Source organism: Lithobates pipiens, unplaced genomic scaffold (assembly GCF_037356315.1).
Source record: "Lithobates pipiens isolate NorthernLeopardFrog02 unplaced genomic scaffold, aLitPip1_a1.2 Scaffold_23, whole genome shotgun sequence".
Taxonomy (NCBI): domain Eukaryota; kingdom Metazoa; phylum Chordata; class Amphibia; order Anura; family Ranidae; genus Lithobates; species Lithobates pipiens.
This window is the reverse complement of record NW_027507785.1, coordinates 79,497,889-79,524,465: the sequence shown is the minus strand read 5'-3', so window position 1 is coordinate 79,524,465 and position 26,577 is coordinate 79,497,889. Positions and strand designations below refer to the sequence as shown.

The 26,577-nt window shown below is 43.2% G+C and overlaps 1 protein-coding gene across 23 annotated transcripts in view; it reads left to right on the top strand.

Moving 5' to 3' along the window:
• CADPS (calcium dependent secretion activator) overlaps positions 1–26,577 on the top strand; it is a 624,105-nt gene that overhangs the window by 254,349 nt on the left and 343,179 nt on the right. For all 23 annotated transcript variants that reach the window (XM_077451917.1, XM_077451920.1, XM_077451911.1 and 20 more), the window contains exons 4-5: positions 14,687–14,767; positions 21,077–21,313. In XM_077451917.1, the coding sequence (XP_077308043.1) occupies positions 14,687–14,767; positions 21,077–21,313 (318 nt within the window). The remainder of the gene's footprint in view (positions 1–14,686; positions 14,768–21,076; positions 21,314–26,577) is intronic.

Below are 26,577 nucleotides of genomic sequence, written 5' to 3'. Positions count from 1 at the left end.
GCCAGTAAGAGAGTGCAGAGGTGCCTTGCCCATGCACAGTAGGGTTCCTGGCGTGAAGCTGTAATGCTACACTGCCTGGTTCCATTAAGTGCTGACAACCCTGGACAGGTAAGTGTCCTATTATTTAAAGTCAGCAGCTGCAGTATGCGTAGCTGCTGGCTTTTAATTTTTGCAGGGGTGGGCGGAACTCTGATTTAAGCAAAAATTAAGCTCCAGCATATGCGTATATGTGTGTGTGTATATATATAAAACAACAGGACACGTTCTCCAATGCAAAAATATATTTGTATCAAATGCTCTTCAAAGCATAAAATTGTTACATGCTACTCTACAGTTACGAGCATAACATGCTCTTCATCAGGCACAACGTATGCACAGTAGCATGTAACCATTTTATGCTTTGAAGAGCATTTGATACAACAAATATATTTTTATTTTTGCATTGGAGAACGTGTCCCGTTGTTTTTTCTATTGGATATTGGTGGAATATTGGGAGTCCACCCTGACACTGATCTTTACACGAAGAACCATAAGAACAGTAGAAGTAACTCACCTGAAATGTATATATATATTGAGTAGGTCCCCTTTTGTTGCCAAGACAGCCCAGATCCATTGAGGTATGGAAGCCACTAGATCTCTGAAGGTATGATGTCGTACCTGGCATTAAGCCATCAATAGCAGATTCTTTAAGCCCTTCAACGTTATGAGGTGGGGCCTCCATGGATTGGGCTTGATAAATTGAGATCTAGACAATTTGCAGGCCACGTCAACCCCTACACTAGTTGTTGTATTCCTCAAACCATTATTGAGACAGAAAGAAATAATAGGCACATACAATAAGCGACTGATTGCTCCAGAACATGAGCATCACATCACAATAAACGACAACAGTACATTGATTGCATTAATGGAGTTACAAGCTTCCTAGTGCATAACAGAAGATTGTCTGAAAAGTACCTGCAACCCAACCCATTAGTCATCGTTCGTGGGGGTATGGAAAGCAAGGAAACAGTCAGGGTAAGAGCATCCCCCACTGTACCAAGTACTGGGGTAGCAACTGTAACACTAAATAAGTATCTGAATATGGATATGCCATTGAAAACCTAAGAAAGACAAGAAAAATAGCAAAAAACATAAACTAAACTGTAAGATCATAATGAGTGCTCCAGAAGGTACGGGACTAAAAGATCATTGAACCAAGTCGGTACCCCTATGAGGGGTGAGCAGACTCCCAGTCTGTCCCAGCCTACAGGTCCACGGCCTCAGGGAGTCCAAGACTTCCACTTAAGATCGTAAATCTGCATGGTGTCCATGATCGTATGAGAAATCCTCTCCATTAACTATATTGCAGCCATTCGCTTAAGCACCTGATCCCATGCAACCGTAGGAGATCGCCAGAATAGGGCAATCGACCAGTGTACTGCACTAAAAAGGGTATGGGAAAGTTTTTGGTCAGGGGGGGTAGAACCTGGGATATCAGCGAAGAAAAGGCACATTTGGAAGGTAAGCGTGATAGGGGTGCCAATAATCCTCGATACCCTATCCTGTACTTTTTTCCAGAGGGTCCTGAGAGCCGGGCAGCTCCAAAATATATGGAGGTGAGTACCCGAGTCGGGGCAACCCCTAAAACAAGATCCAGAAACGGTGGGGAAGAAGGTATGTATTTTTGCAAGGGTGTATTACCACCTGGTATGTAACTTCATCACCGTTTCCTTCACCGCCTCGGACCTGGTGCACTTGTGCATATTAGAAATCCTGCGAGTCCACTCTTCCGGGGAGACCTCGTATTCCTCAAACCATTCTTGAACTATTTTTGCAGTGTGGCAAGGTGAATTATTCTGCTGAAAGACGCCACGGCCCTCAGGGAATACTGTTTCCGTGAAGGGGTGTACTTGGTCAGAAACAGTGTTTAGGTAGGTGATACGTGTCAAAACAACATCCACACGGGGAGGGCAGGACCCAAGATCTTCCAGCAGAAAGATTGCCCAAAACATCACACTGCCTCCCCCAGCTTGCCTTCCTTCCATACAGCATGCTTGTGCCACCTCTTCCCCAGGTAAGCAATGCACACATGCTCAGTCATCCATATGATGTAAAAGAAAATCTTTGATCAGATCAGGCCACCTTCTTCAAAATTTTTATGGTCCAGTTCTGATGCTCACGTGCCCATTCTAGGTTCATTTGGCTGTGCACACGGGTCAGCATGGGCATCCTGACAGTCTGTGGCTATGCAGCCCCATACACAACTAACTGTGATACCCATTTTTTTTCTGCTTTCAACACATCAACTTCATGTTTACTACCTGCCTAATATATCCCACCCACATTTAGATGTCATTGTAACAAGATAATCAATGTTATTCAGTTTACATATCTTTGAGTCAATGGTCAGTGATCTTAATGCTATGGCTGATTGGTGTGTGTATATATCTATATATATATATATATATATATATATATATATATATAGATATATACAGTAGATAGATAGATAGATAGATAGATCTATATAGATATATCTATATATATATCTTGAGAAGGATGCACTGAGCTCCATCAGAATGCCTTCTCTATGGTGTTGTTTCTTTGCAGCACCAATAAGTGCCACTATACCTGTTTTGGATTTTTGTGGATATTTCTTTGTGGGGAGCTTCTGGTCATCTACCTCACACATAGGGGTTGATTTACTAAATAGACTGTGCACTTTGCAAGTATGGTTGCTCGGTTGCTCCAAAGCTTAGTAAATGAGGCAAAGCTTAACTTTGCAAACAATACCCAATCATGTGCAAGAAAAAAAATATGCATTTTTGCTTGCATATGATTGGATGATGGAAGTCAACAGAGCCTCTGCTCATTTATTAAAGAGGTTCTGCACCTTTAAAAAAAATATTAAAAGCCAGCAGCTACAAATATTGCAGCTGCTGACTTTTAATAAATTGACACTTACCTGTCCCAGGGTCCAGCGATGTTGGCGGCAGATGACGAGCGATCGCTCGTCTCTCTGCTGCCCCTGCCACCATCCTCTGTCAGGGAATCGGGAAGTGAAGCATTGCAGCTTCACTGCCCGGTTCCCTACTGCGCATGCGTGAGTCGCACTGCGCGTCTCTGCTGGTCTCCGCTGTGTCCTGGGAACTGTGTGTTTCCCAGAACACAACAGGGGGGGCGGGGCATCTGCGGCGGTCTGCGGTGGTCTTGTCCCGGAAGTGGGTGCAGATACCTGGATTATCCAGGTAACTGCACCCCCCTCCCCCCTGAAAGGTGCCGATTGTGGCACAGGAGGGGGGGAGGGTTCAGATGAGTGGAACTTCCACTTCAGGGTGGAGGACCGCTTTAAGCTCTGGGGCAACTGCAACAGTCTATTTCCTTATAGTAAATCAACCCAATAGAGCATTGTGGCAATCTTTGAGACTATATATTGTTTATTAGAACAATATACAAATAGTAATTATATGAAAATAATAATGTCCCTAAATTAGGAATCAGATTAATTGAAATTAGATTCATGGATTACAGATCGCACCACCATTTTTTTTTTTCATCTAGATTAATGTTATACTAGAGAGTGCATCTCTTTCTTATGGATAAAGAGAATAATCCTTCAAGAATTGCAGAGACTTTCAGGATCCACAATCTGTGTAAGCATCAGCAAACACTTTTGACTGTTATTGCTTTCAGGCTAATCCTTCATTGACCAATAATCCCAAGCGATACCATCTATGGTGCCCTACAAACAAATGAGGTGATCAGTCATTTTGCTTGGGATAGTCGGGCAATGTAGGGTTTAACAAAAAGTGATATTGAGCAGTACCAGTCATTAGATGAGGTTGTTGTGGTTAATACAGTGGGGAAAATAATTATTTGATTCCCTGCAAAGTCTGTAAGTTTGCTCACTTACAAAGAAATGAAGGGTCTATCATTTTTATCATAGGTGTATTTTAAATGATAGAGACAGAATATCAACCAAAAATCGAAAAAAAAACAAAAAAAAAATGCATGATACAAATGTTATAACTTGAGGTGTAGTTCAGTGAGTAAAATAAGTATTTAATACCCAAGTAAAACATGACTTGGTACTTGGTGGAGAAACCCTTGTTGGCAAGACATTTCTTGTAGTTGGTGACCAGGTTTGCACACATCTTAGGAGGGATTTTGGTCCACTCTTCTTTACAGATGTTCTCTAAATCCCTAAGGTTTCTTGGCTGTCGCTTGGCAACTCGAAGTTTCAGCTCCATCCATAAATTTCCTATAGGATTAAGATCTGGAGACTGGCTCAGCCCCTTCATGACCTTAATGTGCTTCTTCTTGAGTCACTCCTTTGTTGCCTTGGCGGTATGTTTTTGGTCATTATCATGCTGGAAGACCCATCCACGACCCATCTTCAGTGTTATCTTCGGTGTTCTGGCTGAGGGAAGAAGGTTCTCATCCAAGATTGATCCAAGACCCCTCAATGTGGCAAGGTCAGCCTGTACCTCTAGCAGAGAACAGCCCCAAAGTATAATGTTTCCACCTCCGTGCTATGGGACTGTAGGAATAGTGTTCTTAGGGTCATAGTCAGCAATTTTCTTCCTCTAAACACGACAAGTCAAGTTAATGCCAAAGAGCTCAATTCTGGTCTCATGTGACAATGGCACTTACTCCCAATCCTTCTCTGAATCATTTAGATGTTCATTGCCAAACTTCAGATGGGCCTGTACATGTGCCTTCTTGAGGAAGGGGACCTTGCAGTAGTTGCAGGATTTTAATCCATGGTGGCGTATTGTGTTACCAATCGTTTGTTGGTGACTGTGGTCTCAACTGCCTTGAGATCATTCACACGCTCCTCATGTGTAGTTCTTTGTAGACACTATAACTTTTGTGCAAACCAATCAATATACGCTTATTGGTGTTTTTTTTTTTACCAAAAATATGTAGCAAAATACAAATTGGCCTAAACTGATGAATAAATTAGCTTTTTTACTTTTTCAAAATTTACAGGTTTTTTTTGTTTTATAGAGCAAAAAATAAAAACTGCAGAGGTGATCAAATACCACCAAAAGAAAGCTCTATTTGTGGAAAAAAAGGACATTTATTTGTGTACAGCATCGCACGACCGCGCAATTGTCAGTTAAAGTGACACAGTGCCATATCGCAAGAAATTGCCTGGTCATTAAGGGGGTAAATCCTTCTGGTTCTGAAGTGGTTAAAGAGATTAACATTTTCCACCGTCTTTATATAATCAGCCTGAGAATAACTCAGTTTGTGCATTCTCATGCACTTAAAAGGCCACAACCGTAATCCAATACTTTCAATGTAGGATAATGGAAAACTTGATGTGCTTCGGATCCTTCACTCTTATTGGTAGGAGATGCTACACTGTACCCAAAAAAAATTCTTATAATTTTGTTCCCACAAATAGAGATTTCTTTTGGTGATATTTGATCACCCCTGGGGTCTTAATTTTTTAGCTAAACAAATAAAAAACTTTTTTCTTCGTTTCTGTTATAAAATTTTGTAAATAAGTACGTTTTCCCCTTAACTGACAAGGCGGCACTGATGGGCACTGATGAGGTGTCACCAATGAGGTGACATTGATGATGGGCACTCATAGGGGGCACTGATATGCAGCACTGATGGGCACTCATAGGCGACACAGATGGGCACTCATAGGTGGCATTGATAGGCAACACTGATGGGCACTGAAAGGCTGCACTGATGGGTACTTATGGGTGTCACTGACGGGCATTGATAGGTGGTACTGATGGGTACTGATAGGTGACACTGATTTTCATGGATGGGCACTGATAGGTGGCACTGATGGGGGGCACTGATGGAGACTGATAGATGGCACTGATGGGCATGACTGATATGGAGGCACTGGCAGGCATTGCTGATGGGCACTGATTGGCATCATATGTGGACACTGATTGTCATCATATGTGGGCACTGATTGGCATCCCTGGTGGTCATGGGTGGCATACCTGGTGGTCATCAGTGGTGGGCATTCCTGGTAGCCATGGGGGGCATCCCTGGTGGTACTGGGTGGGCATCCTGGGGGGGGGAGCTGTGCTGTGCTGATAATCAACGTGGACCCCCCTGTCAGGAGAGCTGCTGATCGGCTCTCCCCTACTCGCGTCTGTCAGATTTTAGTGAGGAAAAGCCGATACGCGGCTTTTCCTGTTTACATCGTAATCAACTGTGATTGGACACGGCTTATCACGCGGTAAAGAGCCTCTGTCAGAGGCTCTTTGCCCTGCTCAGCGATGCGCTGTGTCAGACTGACACACAGCACCACGAAAAGCCCCCGCATGCATGGGCCGGCTTGTTATCCTGATCACGTCATATGACGTCCCTTCAAGATAACACAACCACTTTGCTATATGGCAGGCAGGAAGGGGTTAATTAGGCTCTGCCTGACCCAAGATGGTGGCCAGAGTCACATGGGGCAGCAACACCCAATCATACAGTTCCCCTAGTGACCTCTGATTGGGTGTGGCTTCAGCACAGTCTTCTTTCGCCAGTAAAGCTTTTTTTCACAATTAGCGCAGAGTGTCCTCTCTCTGATAGCTACCGTAGCAGGTATGTGGGTCTGTATTTTATTTCCAAACGTGTTGAAATAATGCATTTATAGTTTCCACTTGTCCCTAATTTTTTCACCAAGCATTAATTACTACCACCCACCGACCTTTAGATTCATTATTTATGGTAAGACCTTTATGAATATTTAAATATTGTTCTTGTTGAACAGAACAAAGTCAAACTCCTACTTGCTAAAGGTCTTTTTGAATCTCTGCATCAAAGAAAACTAAGAACTTTATCAGACGTAAGCCGGTAGAAACAGCACGTCTCTTATCTTGTAGATGTTGCATATTGTAGTGATTTTGTGAAGAAACAATGCAAAGCTCAGGGCTTTTTTTGCAGAAAGAAGGACATATACCTTGGGATTCCTCAAAAACACACCGACCTGAGCTGGAAAACAAAAGTTTAGGTGGCCTGGAATTCAGCATTGATTCTACCAGTCATTACTGAATGCTGAACATATATTGTGAGCACACCAAGGTTAAGTTGACATACACTATATTGTTAAACGTATTGGGACACCTTTACATGCACATGAACTTTAATAGCTTATGCCGTGTACACACGACCGGACTAGGTCCGATGGTCTTCCCAAGGGACTTTCGGCGCACTTCTGATGGACTTTCCGAACGAACGGACTTGGCCACCCACAATCACACCAAAGTCCAACGGATTCGACCGTAATGACGTACAATCAGACTAGAATAAGGAAGTTCATAGCCAGTAGCCAATAGCTGCCCTCGCGTCAGTTTTCTTCCGTTGGACTAGCATAAAGACGAACAAATTTTTCAACCGGACTCGAGTCTGTCGGAAAGATTTGAAACATGTTCTAAATCTAAAGTCCATCTGATTTTTCGACAGCAACGGTCCGATGAAGCCCACACACAATCGAATTGTCCAACAGATTCGTTCCGTCACATCCGGACCTTGGAATCATTATTGCATTTTGACAAACATGGTAACCCAAAGCATTAATTCTTCCATTGTGTGAAGTTGGAGAAGGCACAAAGGATAATGCTGCATCCCATTGATTTTAATACAAAATCACATCCCATCAATGCAAAAACGCACCCTAGTGACTTCAGTGCAAAATCATGTCCCATTGACTTCAATGCAAAAACTCCCTCTAGTGACTTCAGTGCGCAATCGACTTTCAGGTACTTAAATTGCGCTGTCAATTTACACACGGCTTTACATATAGACTGTACATTCATATCAGTCCCTGCCTTCAAGGAGCTTACAATATAAGGTTCCCTAATGCCGCGTACATACGACAGTTTTTTCCGTCAGAATAAACTCTGACGGTTTTTCCGACGGAGTTCCGCTGAAACAGAATTGCCTACACACGATCACACTAAAGTCCGATTGTTTAGAACGCAGTGACGTACAACACGTACGACGAGACTAGAAAAAGTTCAATAGCCAGTAGCCAATAGCTGCCCTTGCGTCATTTTTTTTGTTGGTCCGTCGGAACAGCATACAGAAGAACAGATATCCTGATAGGAATTGAGTCCATCAGAAGGATTTAAAACATGTTCTATTTCTAGGTCCGTCAGAATGTTAAAAAAAAAAAAAGTCAGCTGAAGCCCACACACGATCGGAATATCCGATGAAATGATTCCGTCTGACCTTTTCTGCCGGAAAGTCCAACAGTGTGTACACAGCATTACTCACATTCATACATAAACATACTAGGGCCAATTTGGAGTGGACCCAATTAACCTACTAGCATGTCCTTGGAGTGTGGGAGGAAACCCTCGCAGGCACAGGGAGAACATGCAAACTCCAGGCAGGTGGTGTCGTGGTTGGGATTCAAACTAACAACCCTTTTGCTGGCTAGGCAAAATTGCTAACCACTACACCACTGTGCTGCTGTGACTTCAATACATATCTGCATCACATTGACTTCAATGCAAAAACGCCCCCTATTGACTTCAATGCAAAAGCTCACGTCCCAATGACTTCAATGCAAAAACACCCCCTAGTGACTTTAATGCAAAATTGTGTCCCATTGACTTCAATGCCAAAATGACAGCCACATTAATTCAATTTAAAGCGGAGGTCCACCCTAAAGTGGACCTTCCGCTCATCGGAACCCTCCCCCCCTCCGGTGCCACAATCGGCACCTTTCAGGGGGGAGGGGGGTGCAGTTACCTGGATAATCCAGGTAACTGCACCCACTTCCGGGACAGCTCTCTGCGGAAAGGGGCGTAACTTACGCCCCTTTCCGCAAGTGCCCGCCCCTTCCCGCAAGTGCCCTGCTGCCTGCTGGGAAACACACAGCTCCCAGAGGCAGCGGGGAGCATCCTTATTGCGCAGCGCAATTCGCGCATGCGCAGTAGGGAACCGGGAAATGAAGCCGAAAGGCTCCATTTCCTGATTCCCATACCCAAGATGGCGGCGGCAGGACCCGACAGACGACCTAGCGATCGGCTTCGGGTGCCGACATCGTGGGCGCGCTGGACAGGTAAGTGTTACTATTTTAAAAGTCAGCAGCTGCAGTATTTGTAGCTGCTGGCTTTTAAAAAAAAAAAAAACGCGGAGTCCCGGTGGACTCCCGCTTTAAGAAAAATAATGTAAAACACTCTCTGCTTCGGTCTCGGGTTTTTTCGGCCAAGTGCATCCTGAATTTACAAGAATATATTGTAGTGTATACATTAATATAGTTAGCACTGTACCCTGCCTTTGGATTTTTGCTAAATATTCCTCAGGATATCTAGACACCTTGTGACAGCAGCTGGAAATAGGACTGTGAATTTACTGTGAATAGAGCAGGTGATTTTGGCACACGTTTACTTTAGGGTTGCCACCTGTCCAGGATTGACCCGGACAGTCCGGGTTTTGAATCATGTGACACATTATTCAGAATGGACTGCAGTACCCCAAGTAACTGCGTACCACAACCACCAAGTACATAGATGTGCGCACGGGGCCCACCCCACCCCCATACGTGGACAGGAGAGGAGAGATGACTCAATCTGCTCCTCCTCCTCCCACCCTTACAACTCTATCTGCCCACCAACACTCCAATCCCCTGTGTTTTGTGCCTCAGGAAAGGGATTGGCGGGCTAGAATTTTGAAGCTCAGCATACAATGTAGATGTAAGGTGTTGATGCCTGAGCCTCCATCCTTTGGTCAGTGGTCTCACCATCCAGGTAAGGGGGACTCAGATGTAAGGGGTGCCCTGAGGACTCTATTGTAAGAGGGGCTTTGGGAACCTTGATTTAAGGGAGAATTCTGGGAACTCTAAAGTAAGTGGGAGCTTTGGTAAGAAGAAACACCCTTACAACAGAGATCTCCTTTACACCTCATTTGCCCTTAAAAACAAAATGGCCGTATGTGGCTAAAGTGTTCAGGTTTGGCTTTAAGAAAAGGTGGCAACCCTAGGTTACTTTTTTATTTGTCCTTCTGATGATGATTGCCACCAAGACAAAAAGGGAAAGCCAAAATTCTGAGTTTTTCGCCTGAGCAAGAGCTCCATAGTGTCTTCCATGGAGGAAATCCTCCATGGAGGAATGGAGGACACCTGTTCTGTGACAGTAGTTTGGAATTTCATTCAGTTTGAAGAGACTTTCTCTCATTTCCGGTTGCGTCTCCAGGTATATGGAAATATAAAAGCCCATACTTAAAGTATATTAGCATGCATTTTATAAAAAATAAATAAATAAATAGGTGTGGGCTAAATGCATATTACATAAGGTTCAGAAGACTTTTAATTACATATATATTGAGTTTTATGAATATAGATTTTCCCTAAATGATGAAGAGTGCTGCAGTCATGTGATCAGAGCGATGCCACCAAGGACATTGGCTGAGTGATGTACATTAAAGTACTAATTGATTGATTGCCCAATAATTAGGAAATTTCCAAATTAGTGTCAAGCCAGTGACCCCTGAGGACTAAGATAGACAACCGTGATAAGGATTAAACATCTCATGAAATGATTGCCATACTCTTCTGATTTGGAAGGGGGGGGGGGGGGTAACCCCACAGGATCGAAATTTTACTCTATTAAAATAGGATTAATTTATCCAGAGCCAATATGGCTGCAAACAGACTTTAATAAACTGTCGTTTATGGCTGGAGCAGCTTGTGGCTTGCTGCTTATCTTCCAGAAAGCGCACTTCAATAAAATAATCAGAAATGTTTGCAAGTCATAATTATAATAAATATAATAATACAGTGACCTTTGGTTTCATCCCAAGTAAATACTACTATTATCACTGGGATAGAGTACTGGATTACTAAATGTTGTCTTTCTTTTCTTATAAAATATAACAAAATATAAAGAACAAGAAAACCGGCATGGTCATATAACAACACGAGAAATGGGGTGCAGTTTTCCTGCACCTAAATGGATTGTAAAGGTTCGTTTTTTTTTTCTAAATAGGTTCCTTTAAGCTAGTGCATTGTTGGTTCACTTACCTTTTCCTTCGATTTTCCTTCTAAATGTTTTTTTTCTTTGTTTTCTTTGTCTGAATTTCTCACTTCCTGTTCCTCCTCAGTAAGCTGTTCTGGCTGACTAAACACCGCTCAGATGATGGTGTGAAGTTTACTGAGGAGAAACAGGAAATGAGAAATTCAGACAAAGAAAAAAAACATTTAGAAGGGAAATCGAAGGAAAAGGTAAGTGAACCAACAATGCACTAGCTTAAAGGAACCTATTTAGAAAATAAAAAACGAAGTTTTAAAACCCCTTTAATGCAATTTAACCCTACGTTCACCACCTATGCGTTTTTCAGTTTGCAGAAACACACTACAGTCCATTTAACATGGTTTCCTATGGTACACATTCACATCTATGTGTTTTTCTGCCAGTATGTGTTTGGAAAGGGTCAGGGACTTTTTTTTCCCAGAGCAGATTGCGTTTTGCGTGTGATAAACTTCAATAGAGCTGCACCAAAAATGCAAGTTTTGCTTTTTTTTTTAACAAACAAAGGTGCGTTTTTGTTGTTATGTAGGGTGATAGACAGAATATAGCGTTGCGTTTTTTTTAATGTATTCTGTTTTTTGTTTTTCGCTTTAACACGCTATGGGGGTTATTTATGAAAGGAGAATCCACTTTGCACTGCAAGTGCACTTGGATGTGCAGTCGCTCTAAATCTGAGGGGTAGATCTGAAATGAGGGGAAGCTCTCCTGATTTTATCATCCAATCATATGCAAGCTAAAATGCTGTTTTTTATTTTCCTTGCATGTCCCCCTTGAATCTACAGCGACTTTACTTCCAAGTGCACTTGCAGTGCAAAGTGGATTTTCCTTTAGTAACTAACCCCCTGTGTATAGCTGGTTGCGGAGCGGGCTGGGATTGCCCGCGGACAGCTGAATGTAAAAAGAAGAATTGCCGGTAAAAAAAAATCTGGGAAAAAATTACGTGGGGTCCCCCCCCAAATCTAGACCCTTATCTGAGCATGCAGCCCAGCAGGTCAGAAAAGGGAGGGGATGAGATATTGCAGTGTACCAATTATTAGATGTGGTGGCTGCAGTTGTTTTCTTTTTTTTTTTTCCTCTGTTTTCACCTTGTGATCTGGCCAGTAACACATCTCCTGTATTAGAGTGCCCCCAAGCTGGATGAAGTAGCACAGGGGGCATCTTGGGACAGCTACATTGTCAGTCTGGGGGAGGGGAGTCTTATGCCGCGTACACACGATTGGAATTCTGGCCAGAAAGACCGATGAGAGCTTTTCATCGGAAAATGCGACCGTGTGTATGTTCCATCGGAATTTAGCGGTCCGAATTTCCGCCAGCCAAATTTCCGCCAGCCAAAAATTTATAGCATGTTCTCAATTTTCCAGACGGAAAAACTTTCTATCGGTAATTCCGATCGTGTGTATGCAATTCCGACACACCAAAAATCACGCATGCTCAGATTCAACTACAAGACAGAAGCTATTGGCTACTGGCTATTGAACTTCCTTTTTCTAGTCCCGTCGTACGTGTTGTATGTTATAACGATTGGAATTTGATGTGACTGTGTGTAGGCAAGACAACTTGAGCCGAATTCCATCGGAATTCCATCGGGAAAACCATCAGAGCTTTTTCCGATGAGAATTCCTATCGTGTGTACGCGGCATTAGATGTACTAGCATATTTAAATACACTAAGATATTGAAGCTAAACTCCAGCTAATACTTTATAAGCAGTTACAGCAACATTTTTTCCCTTTGAAAAAAAAGTTTTACATAAATCATTAAATGCTGATCGTTGTAAGTACCCCTGTCAGTGTTAAATGGTTTGCCTCATCCCTTTAACTGATATGTCTGCAAAAGAGCTTATTCTTTTGAAAAAGAACAGAATTGCTGGCTAGAAAGAAAGCCTAAAAAAGAAAACGAATACGGCCATCACATCAGTGCTGCCCACCAAACGCAAGGGGGGATTTTCTCTGTCGCTCATTCCATCTGGTTGTCTTTGCAGCTTGGGGGGGGGGCAGTAAAAAACGTGGGTCAGCTGTGTGTTTTCATCACCCCCCCAGCCGCAAGTATAAAGGAATCATGTCACTGAAATAGCAATTGCTTCCTTGTATCTCCATCCCATACTTATGAGAAATCCAATGAGCCAATCACACAAGCAGGAAATTACATTTCCACTGATGTACAGCACACTTCCAGATTGCCATACTGCATTGGATTTATTGACAGCTTTACAAAATTGGAACAACTGCAGATTGAAATAGAAAGATACATTTTAATAACAATAAATTACAGAATGCCTTGTGTTCATTTATTTTTTTTGAGTTGAGTTTTCCTTTAAAGGAATGTATTTTCTAATGATTTCACCTCTGAATTTGTGGTGTAAATGCTTCCCTTGTGTATATATACTGGCGCCATAGTGTTTAAGAGCTGTGACATCCCACGGGGTGACCAAATCAATTACATGCGAATCAGCCTGATTTGGACATTTTGGAAAAAGGGGGCAGTGGATTTTAAAATATCTAGCCAATAGAAATGAATATTTCAGATTTGGATATATACTGGCGGTTAGATGAGTCTTCAGGGACCCGAGCAATGTGATTTCCACACCTGAGTTCCCAGTGCCACCCATCCGTCATGGTTGGTTAAAGAAGGTTTCACTTTCAAGGATGTATTCATAAAAACTTTTGCTTTTCTATTCATCTAGTGAAACTGCTGGTACTTCTGTTCTGTTTGAATGGGGTAAATGTTTTCCTTCTAGTTCCTCTGCAGGTTTAATGTTATTCAATCATAAAAAATAGAGTGGTCTGGGTAAATACTACATCATGGCCACTAGATGCAGCTCAAGATCATAGAAAATAAGTATTTATTTCCTATGATTGTCGGCTCTATCTAGTGGCCATAATGCAAACTTTTATATATATATATATATATATATATATATATATATATATATATACCCCTCTGTGTTTGATTAGGTTTCATGTGCAGTGCATCAGTGTGAAAGGAGGAGGGGGCTAAGCTGGGAATTTCAGAGGAGGCGTCTCACTATTGAAATCAATTATGGCTCTTTCACACTACTGATTCGTGCAAGTCCACCTGTCATTCTTTTAGGCAGACCTGAACGGATGCTCCATAGACCTCTATGGAGCATCGGATGTTAGCTGTGACATGCCCGCTGACATCTGACCCGCTCCGATCCGAAAAAGTGTGACGGAGGAAAAAACCTACTTTTCCATCGGTCATCGGATCGGGTGACCACGGACTCTGCGGTCCATCGTTATCCGATCTCCCATAGGGGAGAGCGACACTCTGACAGGTCCGTCCCTGCGCAGTGTGCAGAGACGGACCTGTCATCTTCCTGCTCACCGGAGATCGACAGAGTGACCCCTGCTGAGCAAGTGGATGTCCACGGGGTGGATCATCACTGATCCGCCCTGTGTGATCAATGTTGGGTAAAAATAAGAAGTACAAGGATTGTGATGAACTGAAATTCACATACAAACTTTGATGACATTTTTAAAAAATTGCTCATCCCTCCTAAATAAAGACTTCCCTGGTGAACAAATACAGTATATATATATATTGGTAATTTGTTCTATATTATGTCATAACAATCTTAACCAATTATATTACAGACATTTATGATCTACTATGCCTCACTGATCTAAACTTCAGAACTGGTTTTCGATTTCTTATTCTTTTTTTTTTTTCCTTCCGCAGTTGGACAATCCAGATGAGCAAGCTGCCCAGATAAGACGTGAATTAGATGGTCGTCTACAAATGGCAGATCAAATTGCAAGAGTAAGGTTTTTTTTTTGTTTGTTTTTTTAATACTTAGCCTTCACGGTTGAATGTACTGGGTACAATATCATTGCTAACATTCTGTGATAAAAGATTTATGTTAGGTGGCTAACACCCATCATTAAGGTACCTTTAGAAGTCCTAGTCTGAAGGATGGTAGCACCAACATTGGGAAACATGGAGAAATGTGTAAATTGTCAGGAAACCTTCCATGGAGGTCTTCCCAATCTCCATTTCTCTTCACTTGAGATGCAAACCAAACAATGGCTATCTACAGTAGATAAAATACGAGGCCAAGGATAAATCTAAGGGAAAAACCAAGCTTAACTTACCACCAGCCCGTAGACAACCAAATAACCTGTCGAATGCCCCATACACATGGTCGGATTTTCAGTCGGAAAAACCTTGGATGTATTTTCCGACGGAATTCCGCTCCGTGTGTATGCATGCTTGGCTTGCATACACACGGTCACACAAAAGTTCTCTGAACTTTCAACCGTCAAGAACGCGGTGATGTACACACTACAACGAGCCGAGAAAATGAATTTCAATGCTTCTGCGCATGCGTCAAATTGTTTCCGAGCATGCATAGGAATTTTGCGCGTCGGAATTGCTACAAGCGATCGGATTTTCCAATAGGAATTTTTTCCGTCGGAAAATTTGAGAACCAGCTCGCAATCTTTTTCTGGCCGAAATTCCTACAGCAAAACTCTGATGGAGCATACACAGTCGGAATTTCCCGACCAAAAGCTCACATCGGACTTTTGCTGGCGGAATTTCCGACCGTGTGTATGTGGCGTAACAGTATGCGTTAAAGAGGAAGTAAACACCAGGGGGGAATATATATCGGCTATCAAGGCGGTCCGCTCTGAGATGTCATCTCGGATGCGGCAGCTAGAGGGGAGCGAGGCCAAGGCGGCTGAGGCTTTTTCCGCCTCACCGACCCCGGAGCGCTTTACTCGGCTGGCTGATTCAAGACGGGCCTTATCCCTTCATCTTGCAGAGGCCACACACTTAGATCTGAAGTCTATGGCAGGGAAAATCTTCGAATCCGGGGACAAAAATGGTAAGCTTCTGGCAAATTTAGTAGCTGATTCTAAAATGCAGACAGTTGTCTCGGAGATCTGTGGGTCGGATGGTCAGTTGGTGTCCGCGCCTGACATGATCCTTTCTGAGTTTAGGGCCTTCTATGAACAACTGTATGCTGAGGTTCCAGGGGGGTCGGTGGAAGCGCAGAGGGAATTTCTTTCCTCCTTAAATTTGCCCACTCTATCACAGGAGGACCGGGAATTCCTAGATAAGGACTTTACTTTGGAGGAAGTGGAGGAGGCAATTCGCTCACTCCCTGGTGGGAAGACTCCTGGACCTGATGGTCTACCTGGCGACTGGTACAGGATGTATGCCCCACTGATTGCTCCCAAGTTGTTAAAAGTGTTCTCCGATAGCAAACTTCAAATGGGGCTTCCCCCATCCATGTATCAAGCACATATAGTGCTTATCCCTAAGCCTGGCAAGGATATCTCCCTGTGTGCTTCCTATAGACCGATCTCCCTGCTAAATTATGACCTGAAAATCTTGACGAAAATTCTGGCCACCAGGTTACGGACGGTCCTGTCATCCCTGATTGATATGGACCAAACTGGATTTATGCCAGGGAAGTCCACTGATATAAATCTACGACGGGTGTTTACACATTTGCAGTTGCCGGCCACTGAGTCTTCTACGAGGGTCTTAGTTACACTAGATATTGAAAAAGCTTTTGACTCTGTGGCCTGGCAGTTTATGTCCTTAGTTTTGGAGGCCATGGGTTTTGGAGTGGGATTTTGTAATTGGATACATATTTTATATAAGGAACCCTTGGCGCAGATTAAGATGGGTGGCGCCTTGTCAGAGCCTTTCGCTGTTAGGAGAGGAACGCGGCAGGGTTGTCCATTGTCACCGGCTCTGTTTGCCCTGGCAATGGAGCCACTCGCGTCGGCCCTCAGGAAGGCGGAGGGAGTTAGAGGGATACAGGTAGGTTCCATACAGGAGAAGGTAGCCTTTTATGCAGATGACCTCATACTCTTTTTAAGTGACCCGGCCCAGTCTCTCAGGGAGACGCTACTCATTCTTTCTCACTTAACTGACTGTTCAGGGCTTAAGGTGAACTGGGATAAATCTCAAATTATGTCAATAGATAGGGAAGCCAAGGCAGCTGCGGATCCCAACCTGCCACTCATGTGGACAGACACAATGAAATATTTGGGGATTTACATTTCCCCCTCTACCTCTGATTTTTGTGCCCTCAATCTGGATCCACTGGTGCGGAGGATGAGGACTAGACTGAAGGCATGGTCGCATCTCCCTCTCACTTTGATTGGGAGAATTAATTTGTTTAAGATGAAGCTTTTGCCTGCTTTTCTCTATGTTCTCAGACACGCTCCAGTCTGGATACCTAAAAAAATATTTCGCACGATAAATTCTCTTTTGGTGTCCTTTCTCTGGGGCGCTGGTCAGCCACGGTTTAAGCTCACGGTATTGCAGAGGCCTTGGGGGGAGGGTGGGTTAGCTTGCCCGGATTTGCACTCCTATTATGTGGCGGCTCTTCTGTCCCATGCTCATAATTGGCTGGTTTCAGACGAGTCCAATGCGGCGGTGGTCCTGGAAGCGGCGTGGTTGGGGTCGTATGAGGCACTAAGACACTTGGTGTATCGCGGTCTACGAGCCCCCTTTCTTCTTACTGCTGCAATGAGGGCGGTTATAAGGGCATGGAAGGCTGCCAATCTGCTGCGCCCCGTACCCTCGGGACACATCTCCCCGCATAGTCCTCTTTGGTTCAACCCGAATTTACCGGAATTTGGCTCTATTCCCGACCCTAGTGTATGGGCAAGCAGGGGTATCAAATATATTGATCAACTCTGTGTTGAGGGCAAAATACAGACCTTTGATAGGCTGAAACAACAGTATACACTGCCCAACTCACACTTATTCAGATACTTACAACTTAATCATGCCTTTCGAACGCAGTTTGGGAATGCCCCTGTCGCATTTTACACCTCAAGGTTGGAATCTCTGCTCCGAGATGTTGATCTGTCCAAACCGTTGTCTGCTATCTACAAGGTGTTACTCCCAGGTGTCCATACCGGTTTGGAACTCCAAAGGGCAAGGTGGGAAGCTGATTTTCCCTCCTTGGATATGGAGGACTGGGAAGATGTATGGGAGTATCCTTTTCTACAGTTAGTGTCAGCCAGAGATAGATTGGTGCAATTCAAAATAGTACATAGGGTATATTACACTCCGCAACGTCTTCACAGAATCTATCCATCTGTCCCTGATTCTTGTTGGAGATGCAACTCACCTTCGGCGGATTTCATACACATGTTCTGGAGCTGTCCTCAGATAGCTAGGTTTTGGGTGGAGGTGACTAATTTTATTCTGGCGGTTACCACCGTTAACATACCTTTATCGGTCGAGATAAGCCTCTTAGGACTGGTCGAGCTGCTGGCTCCACGCCGAGCGCTCAGAACACTCCTGGGCTTATTGCTGTACTATGCCCGTAAGTCGATTGTTCTCAAATGGAAGGCCCCGGTAGCCCCCTCTATTAATTTTTGGAAGCACTTAGTGAATACGGCCCTCCCTCTTTACAGGGCCACCTACCTTTCGCGAGGCTGTGGCACTAAATTTCATAAAGTATGGGGCATTTGGACGGAGTCGCGTGACACCAACGCTGACTTGAATCCGGACTGATGGAGTTTCATTAATACTTAATGGAAGAGTTCTGAGTTGTGTGATATTCATGTATCCCTGGTTCATTATTAAGTGGGCAATAGGGGATTGGTAGGTGAAGGGTGATGCTTGCATATTTTTTTTTCTGGGTCTAAGTGTGGACTGCGGTGGAGCATGGGTGAATTAAGTAACTGTCCTGAGTAATGTGCAGTGGTGCTGGAGCGTACAGGGGGAGGGGGGGTTTCTCTTTTTATTTTTTCTGTTTGGAGACACACGCCGGTGGCGGTGTGTCGGGTGGGGGGGAGGGGGAGGGTTATTTGGTTGTTCCCTGATTGTTTGACTCAGGGGGGGTTTGTAGTAATCAGCCTGGGTATGCCCAATAGGCTGTAGGTTGTTTTATTGTTTACTTGCAAATCAATAAAAATAACTTCAAAAAAAAAAAAAAAGAGGAAGTAAACCCTGATGAGTTTACTTCCGCTTTGATTCCCTGCAAAGGTAAAGCATAATGGACTACTATGCATCGCATCGCATAGTAGTCCATTATGTGTCACTTACCAGACACAGGAGCCAGTGAAGTCACCGCTGTCCCCTGTAGTCCGGAGCATCCATCTTCTCGGTCGATCTCGCTGCTCCGCTGCTGTCATTTGGCGAAGCCCGCGATGATATCACTCCCGCGCATGCGCACAGGAGCCGCCACTCGCGGCATATCGCTGTTGACAGTGGTGCGCTCAGTGCGCATGCGCCGTAAATAGCAGTGCCTGTCTTTTGGCAAATATCTCCTAAACCGTGTAGGTTTAGGAGATATTTCTTGGACCTACAGGTAAGCCTTAATCTAGGCTTACCTGTAGGTCAAAGTTTGTTGTAAGGGTTTACAACCACTTTAAAGGCAGGGGTTTAGTCTGCACACATTTGCAACATCTGCAGGAGATCCATTCCAGAAAAGTATTTTTTTACTCGATTGTGGAAGGTCTCTGTTTAAAGCGGGAGTCCACCGGGACTCCGCGTTTTTTTATTTTTTTTTAAAAGCCAGCAGCTACAAATACTGCAGCTGCTGACTTTTAAATAGTGACACTTACCTGTCCAGCGCGCCCGCGATGTCGGCACCCGAAGCCGATCGCTCGCTCGTCTGGCGGGTCCTGCCGCCGCCATCTTGGGTATGGGAATCAGGAAATGGAGCCTTTCGGCTTAATTTCCCGGTTCCCTACTGCGCATGCGCGAGCCGCGCGGCGCAATCCGGACGGTCCCCGCTGCCTCTGGGAGCTGTGTGTTTCCCAGCAGGCATCGGGGCACTTGCTGAAGGGGGCGGGCGCTTGCGGAAAGGGGCGTAACGTACGCCCCTTTCCGCAGAGAGCTAGCCCGGAAGTGGGTGCAGTTACCTGGATTATCCAGGTAACTGCACCCCCCTCCCCCCTGAAAGGTGCCGATTGTGGCGCCGGAGGGGGGGGGGGGATTCCGATGAGCGGAGGTCCATTTTAGGGTGGACCTCCGCTTTAAGCACCAATACTCTGTGGATATGTTCTTATAGCATCTAGAGATTTCTGGAAACCACAAAAGAAATCTTTATATTAACATTGAAGATTATGTTTCCAAAGTGAAGGCAAACAGCCTTTTGTTTAGCCTTTGTTACATGCCAAAAAATGTATCATTTTATTCAGTTACTTTTCTAATTAAGAAGTCCCTGCCAGATAGCAAAACCAGGATCTGGCCATACTTTTCCCTACTGCAGTGAAAGCAATAAAGCTGGTAAAAAAAACATTGCAGTCTATGATTGGTGTGTATAGTGAAAAAGCAACACTGTTGAGTAAAGACTGATTGACCCACAAGATTGCCTCCGGCTCCTACTATTCCTGTGTGAGTCCTGATCTGCAAATATTAAGGCAGATTGATGTACTATTAAAAAATATATTTAAGGACCATTTTTACTTAATGCATAACAGGGTTGAATGGGGTAATTTTAAACTCTACTTACCCATTTAAAGGATAAGTTTACTTTTGGAACATGGTACATGTTCCACCTATATTTTAGGTAGCTCCCGCTGCCTCTTCCCCTGTTTCTGAGACAGTGGGTGGGGTTCTTCTCCCCACGGCACTGTCACTTTTTGAAAATAGTGCGGCCATGCGGGGGGCTCTGCACAACACAGTAGCCTCATTCATTCACAGTTTCCTGTGAATGAATGAACTACAGGTACCATTAGCCACCATGGCAGACAGCTTGTAGTTCTGAATGCACTGTGAGGGCGCAGATGAGTGCCCTTGTAGTATATTCACAAGCCCTACAGCTTTCAAGCTGACAGCCTGAATGGAGGTATGGCCTGAAAGCTGCTGGGCTTGTCTGCAGAAGCCTGACATTGCACCTGTGATTTACTGATTGCGGGTGCAATGGTCGCCAGGCTTCTGCAGGAAAAAATATTACAATAAACATTTAATATGTGCATTTATTATTTTTATGTCTATAAAAGTGAACTTATCCTTTAAACGATATGTCCACGCGATGATAAATGTAGTCTTGAGTATATCTTACTTGAGTATATTTGCTCTAAGGTTGTATTTAATATATCCTAGTCTCATCACACGTAACCTTACATGACTTTTTTTTGCCTGCAGGAGCGCAAATTTCCCAAATTTGTCTCCAAAGAAATGGAAAACATGTACATCGAGGAGCTTAAATCTTCGGTTAATCTGCTAATGGCGAATTTGGAAAGCATGCCAGTGTCAAAAGGTGGCTCTGAATTCAAGCTCCAGAAGCTGAAACGCAGCCACAACACATCCATCATTGACATGGGGGAAGAGAATGAAAACCAGCTCTCCAAGTCCGACGTGGTCCTCTCTTTCAGCTTAGAGGTAAGTGCTAAAGTCTGGCTGTGTGCGCAGTCCATTACCATGATTAAAAAACGGACTAATGATCAGTGTGTTGCCAGACTGAGCCGCTTCTTGTTGTAATAATAACAGCAGATTGAGATTCACAGGTCAACAATGCAGCATAAAAACATCTTCCCGAGCTGACGTTCTCAAAACAGTGACTTGCATAGTTCTGTTGCAGATCTGTTCTTTTTTTTTGCAATGTTCCTAAAAATGTATTAATAATTTAATATAATCCAGTCCAAAAACAAGTTGCTCAGACACAATTGCATCTTGCAGATAAGCATTGTACCAAAAAAAATTGTCTATAAATCTAAGCAGTGAATGGAGCTCAAATCCAAACATTTATTGATAGCTAAACATCTAGACATAGCTAACGAGTGAGCTTGAGAGCACTGTAACTTGAACTTAAAGTTCACTACTGAGATGCTATGAAATAATCTTAAACGTTTACTAAAATTATTTTCTTCGGAGGGGTTGGCCCAGTCAAATGGGAATGGTCAGGTCAAACTACATTCCTACCCTGTTTCCCCCGAAAATAAGCCCTACCCTGAAAATAAGACCTACAAGGACTTTAACTAGGGCTTATTTGGGGGGTAGGGCTTATATTGCAGCCATCAGCTACAATCACGCTAGGTCTTATTTTCGGGGAAACGGGGTAGCAGCATTTTCTGGCACTACTTATATTATAATTTATAATATCATTTATAATATATTATAATTATAATACTAATATTCTTTGCCCTGCATGATGCTGAGATAGAAAATGTCACTTTTGGGTTGCCACCCACCTAGACAAAATTTAATGTTCTTGTTACTGTGCTGAAATGCCAAAACAAAAACTGCATAGCTTTGTGTACGGACCAGCCAACTATCAGATTTAGTGATCCATTGCAAAATCCCCTACTGTACAACATACAGTGCCTTGAAAAAGTATTCAAACCCCTTGAAATTTTCCGAACTTTGTCATCTTACAACCAATAACGTAAATGTAAAGGCTATTTATTCCTCCTCCTCTGTCAGGGCAGGTGTTGTCGGGATTTTCTGGGTTCCCACCCACCCGTTCCCCCAGCCTTTCATTCATAGTGGCACAGTGGCACAGTGGTGCAGTGGTGGGACAGTGGTGTAGTGTTTAGCACTCTCACCTAGCAGTAAGAAGGGTCGCTGGTTCAAATCCCAACCAGGACACTACCTGCTTGGAGTTTGCATGTTCTCCCTGTGCCTGCGTGGTTTACTCCGGTTTCCTCCTACGCTCCAAAGACATGCAGGTAGGTTAATTGGCTTCTGTCCAAAATTGGCCCTAGTATATGAATGGGGACCTTGGATTGTGGGCTCCTTGAAGGTAGGGACCAATGTGAGTGTGCAATGTACAGGGACAATTGTAGACACTCAGGTTGGACTGGTGTCTTTATGAAACTATGTATGTACTATACTCATAGTATTTTTCTTACATTCAGGGTATGGCCTCTTTTCAGGCATACTGACCAGCTAGGTCAAGGCACACCTCAGGCCTTGGTTCTTAGGAGTATCGCATTTCCCACTTGAAGACTCTGACTACAAATGTATATTACTGGGATTTTATGAGATAGACCAACACAAAGTGGCACATTATTGTAAAGTGGAAGGAAATGATAAATGGTTTTCAGTTTTTTTAACAAATAAATATCTGAAAAGTGTGGCGTGCATTTCTATTCACTCCCCTTTACTCTGATACCCCTAACTAAAATCTATTGGAACCAAAATGCCTTCAGAAGTCACCTACTTAGTAAATAGAGTCCACCTGTGTGTAATTTAATCTCAGTATGAATAGAGCTGTTCTGTGAAGCCTTGGAGGTTTGTTAGAGAACCTTAGTGAACAAACAGCATCATGAAGGCCAAGGAACACACCAGACAGGTCAGAAAAATCAATTGTGGAGAAGTTTAAAGCAGGGTTAAGTTATAAAAAAAAATCCCGAGCTCTGAACATCTCACGGAGCACTGTTCAATCCATCATCTGAAAATGGAAATAGTATGGCACAACTGCAAACTACCAAGACATGGCCATCCATCTAAACTGACAGGCAAGGAGAGCATTATTTATAGAAGCAGCCAAGAGGCCCATGGTAACTCTGGAGGAGCTGCAGAGATCCACAGCTCAGGTGGGAGAATCTGTCCACAGGACAACTATTCATGTTCTCCACAAATCTGGCCTTTATGGAAGAGTTGCAAGAAGAAAGCCATTGTTGAAAGAAAGCCATAAGAAGTCCTGTTTGCAGTTTGTGAGAAGCCATGTGGGGGACACAGCAAACATGTGGAAGAAGGGGCTCTGGCCAGATGAGACCAAAATGTAACTTTTAAGCCTAAAAGCAAAACACTATGTGTGGCAGAAAACTAACACTGCACATCACCCTGAACACACCATCCCCACTGTGAAACATGGTGGTGGCAGCATCATGTTGTAGGAATGCTTTTCCTAAGCAGGGACAGGAAAGCTGGTCAGAGTTGATGAAAAGATGGAGGTTCATCTTCCAGCAGGACAACGGCCCTAAACATACAGCCAGAGCTACAATGAAATGGTTTGGATCAAAGCATATTCATGTGTTTGAATGGCCCAGTCAAAGTCCTGACCTAAATCCAATTGAAAATTTGTGGCAAGACATGAAAATTGCAGTTCATCTGACAGAGCTTGAGCTATTTTGCAAAGAAAAATAGGCAAAAATGTCACTCTCTAGATGTGCAAAGCTGGTAGAGACATCCCCAAAAAGACTTGCAGCTGTAATTGCAGTGAAAGGTGGTTCTACAAAGTATTGGGCTGAATACAAATGCACGCCACACTTTTCACATATTTATTTGTAAATTGTGTTGGTCTATCACATAAAATCCTAATAAAATACATTTACGTTTTTTAATTGTAACATGAAAAAATGTGGAAACTTTTAAGGGGTATAAATACTTTTTCAAGGCACTGTATGTGCTGAACCCTACAGAATTACAAAAAAGTAACTTGTTACTTGTTTAATTACCTTATAAATCAAACCCAGTCACTGACATTAACACTAACACTAATTTTCATTCTAGGTGTCAACGCAGTCAATACAGACTTTGTTGATGTGAAAAGAGTTTCTTAAAAAAAAAAAGTACCAAAATATTTGAGTTCCCTGTAAACTCTTTGGCTTGTGTTGAAGACCGCGTTGGACTGACAGGATTAGTCACTAGTGGGTATTTGTGTGGGCAAAAAGGAAGGAATGCCTTCTGGTGGATAGTGCCCAGTGATGGAGGGTGGTGGTGGGCCCTCTCGGGAGTTTGGCTGGTGCCTTTTTTGTGCAACCTTAGGGTCGTTCCAGCATGCAGACTTGCATGGATACAAAGAAAGGCGCGCCCAATGTCCATAGAAATGTGACTTCTAAGATTTTTGAAGTCACATTTCTCTGGACACTGGGTGTGCCTTCCTTTTTATCCAAGTCTGTAAACACTCTTGGACTCCAACCCAGACCAAATACCAACCTCTTCAATCCTAGGTAAATCCTAACTCTAATTTCAACAGAAACCCTAGTTCCAACTCTAACCCCAGTGCTACTCTTTTATGAAGTATACTTGGAATAGGATGCCCTCTGTAGAAATGATGTGAACATTCTGCAAATGCAAATTTAGTTTGATCTCAAATTAAAGTGATTGAAAACCCTCACCTTGTTAACCACCCTGGCGGTGATCCCGAGTCTGGCTCGGGCTGGGATTTCAGTACCACGAGCGGTATCCCCGAGCCAGACTCGGGATCACATCGCTGTATACAGGGAGAGTTACTTACCTTGTCCCCTGGATCCAGCGATGTCCTCCGCGCTGTGTGTGCGACCTGTCCTCCGCTCGATTCACACAGTGCCCGAGTGCCGCCGAGCTCCGTTCCCTGCGACGCTACGACGCACGGGAGTGGACATCAGCGCCAAATTCAAAAAAGTAAAAACACACAATACTCATACAGAACTGTAATCTTACAGATTACAGTACTGTATAAAAAAATTACACACCCCATTTGTCCCTAGTGGTCTGCCCAGTGCCCTGCATGCACTTTTATATTATAAATACTGTTTTTTTCTGCCTGGAATTTAGAGATTGTCCATAGCAACCAAAAAGTGCCCCTTTATGTCAAAAGTGATTTTAGACCAGCTAGAAAACAGCGATAATAAATTAGAATCACTTGCATAATTGAGCGATAGCGATTTGTGGGGAGATCCGTCATCAAACACTAAATCTAATGACAGCCACAATTCTGCAAATGAGCAAATTTCTGTGATTTTGGATTTGATTACATTATTGAAAATTTTTCTTATTATTTGTTATCATTATTTATAGTTATTTATTATATTATAAACTTTATCATACCCGGGATGTCTACTAGAATCTTGTTTGAACAGATTTAAGAGAGTTATTAATAAGAATTGCAGGCCTACAATATAAAACGCCAAATTTCCATGCAAAATAATTGTACCGCTTTCAGCACCTAAAATCAGAAATAATCATACCGCCAGGGAGGTTAAAAAAAAAATCAGTTTAAAATAGAAATGAAACAGTTGTGTATATATATAAAAAATATTATATACACATTTTTCCCCTTTTTTATAAGTGATCGCATTCCCTCTGTTCTCAAATAAGGAGGAGAAACAGCGGCATGTTGGTCTTCCTAGTGATAGACTGTGCATGGGGGGTGTCAGGACAAGCCTGATCCTGGGAACAAGAAGAAAAAGAGGGCGCACCAGCCTTGTGCATTATCCTTAAATGTCTTTTTTATTAAAAATAAGATAAAAATACTGCTCACAAACATGTGGAAAAAAGTTCACAAATACAAATGATCTCCAGATGATGACAATTAGCTGGCAAACAGACTCCAGATGGTATTAAGGGCCACTGCTGGCTGACACGTTTCGAAGGGATACCTTCTTCCTCTGTTTGTCAGTCAACTATTTGTCGTCATCTAGAGATCGTTTGTATTTGCAAACTTTTTTCCACATGTTTGTGAGTAGTATTTTTAGCTTATTTTTAATTTAAAAAAAAAACGTTTAAGGATAATGCACAAGGCTGGTGTGCCCTCTTTTTCTTCTTGTTTCTCTGACTACTAGGATTTCCTTATCCTTGAGGGCAGCAAGGTCTGAAGCATTTTCCAGCATGACCTTTTAGTCCACTTGGTAACTCACTTGTGCGCAGGAGGATTTGTTTTTCTGTAAGTCTGATCTTTGGTGGAGAACAGACTGAGTTCCCAGCATAGCTAGAAAACT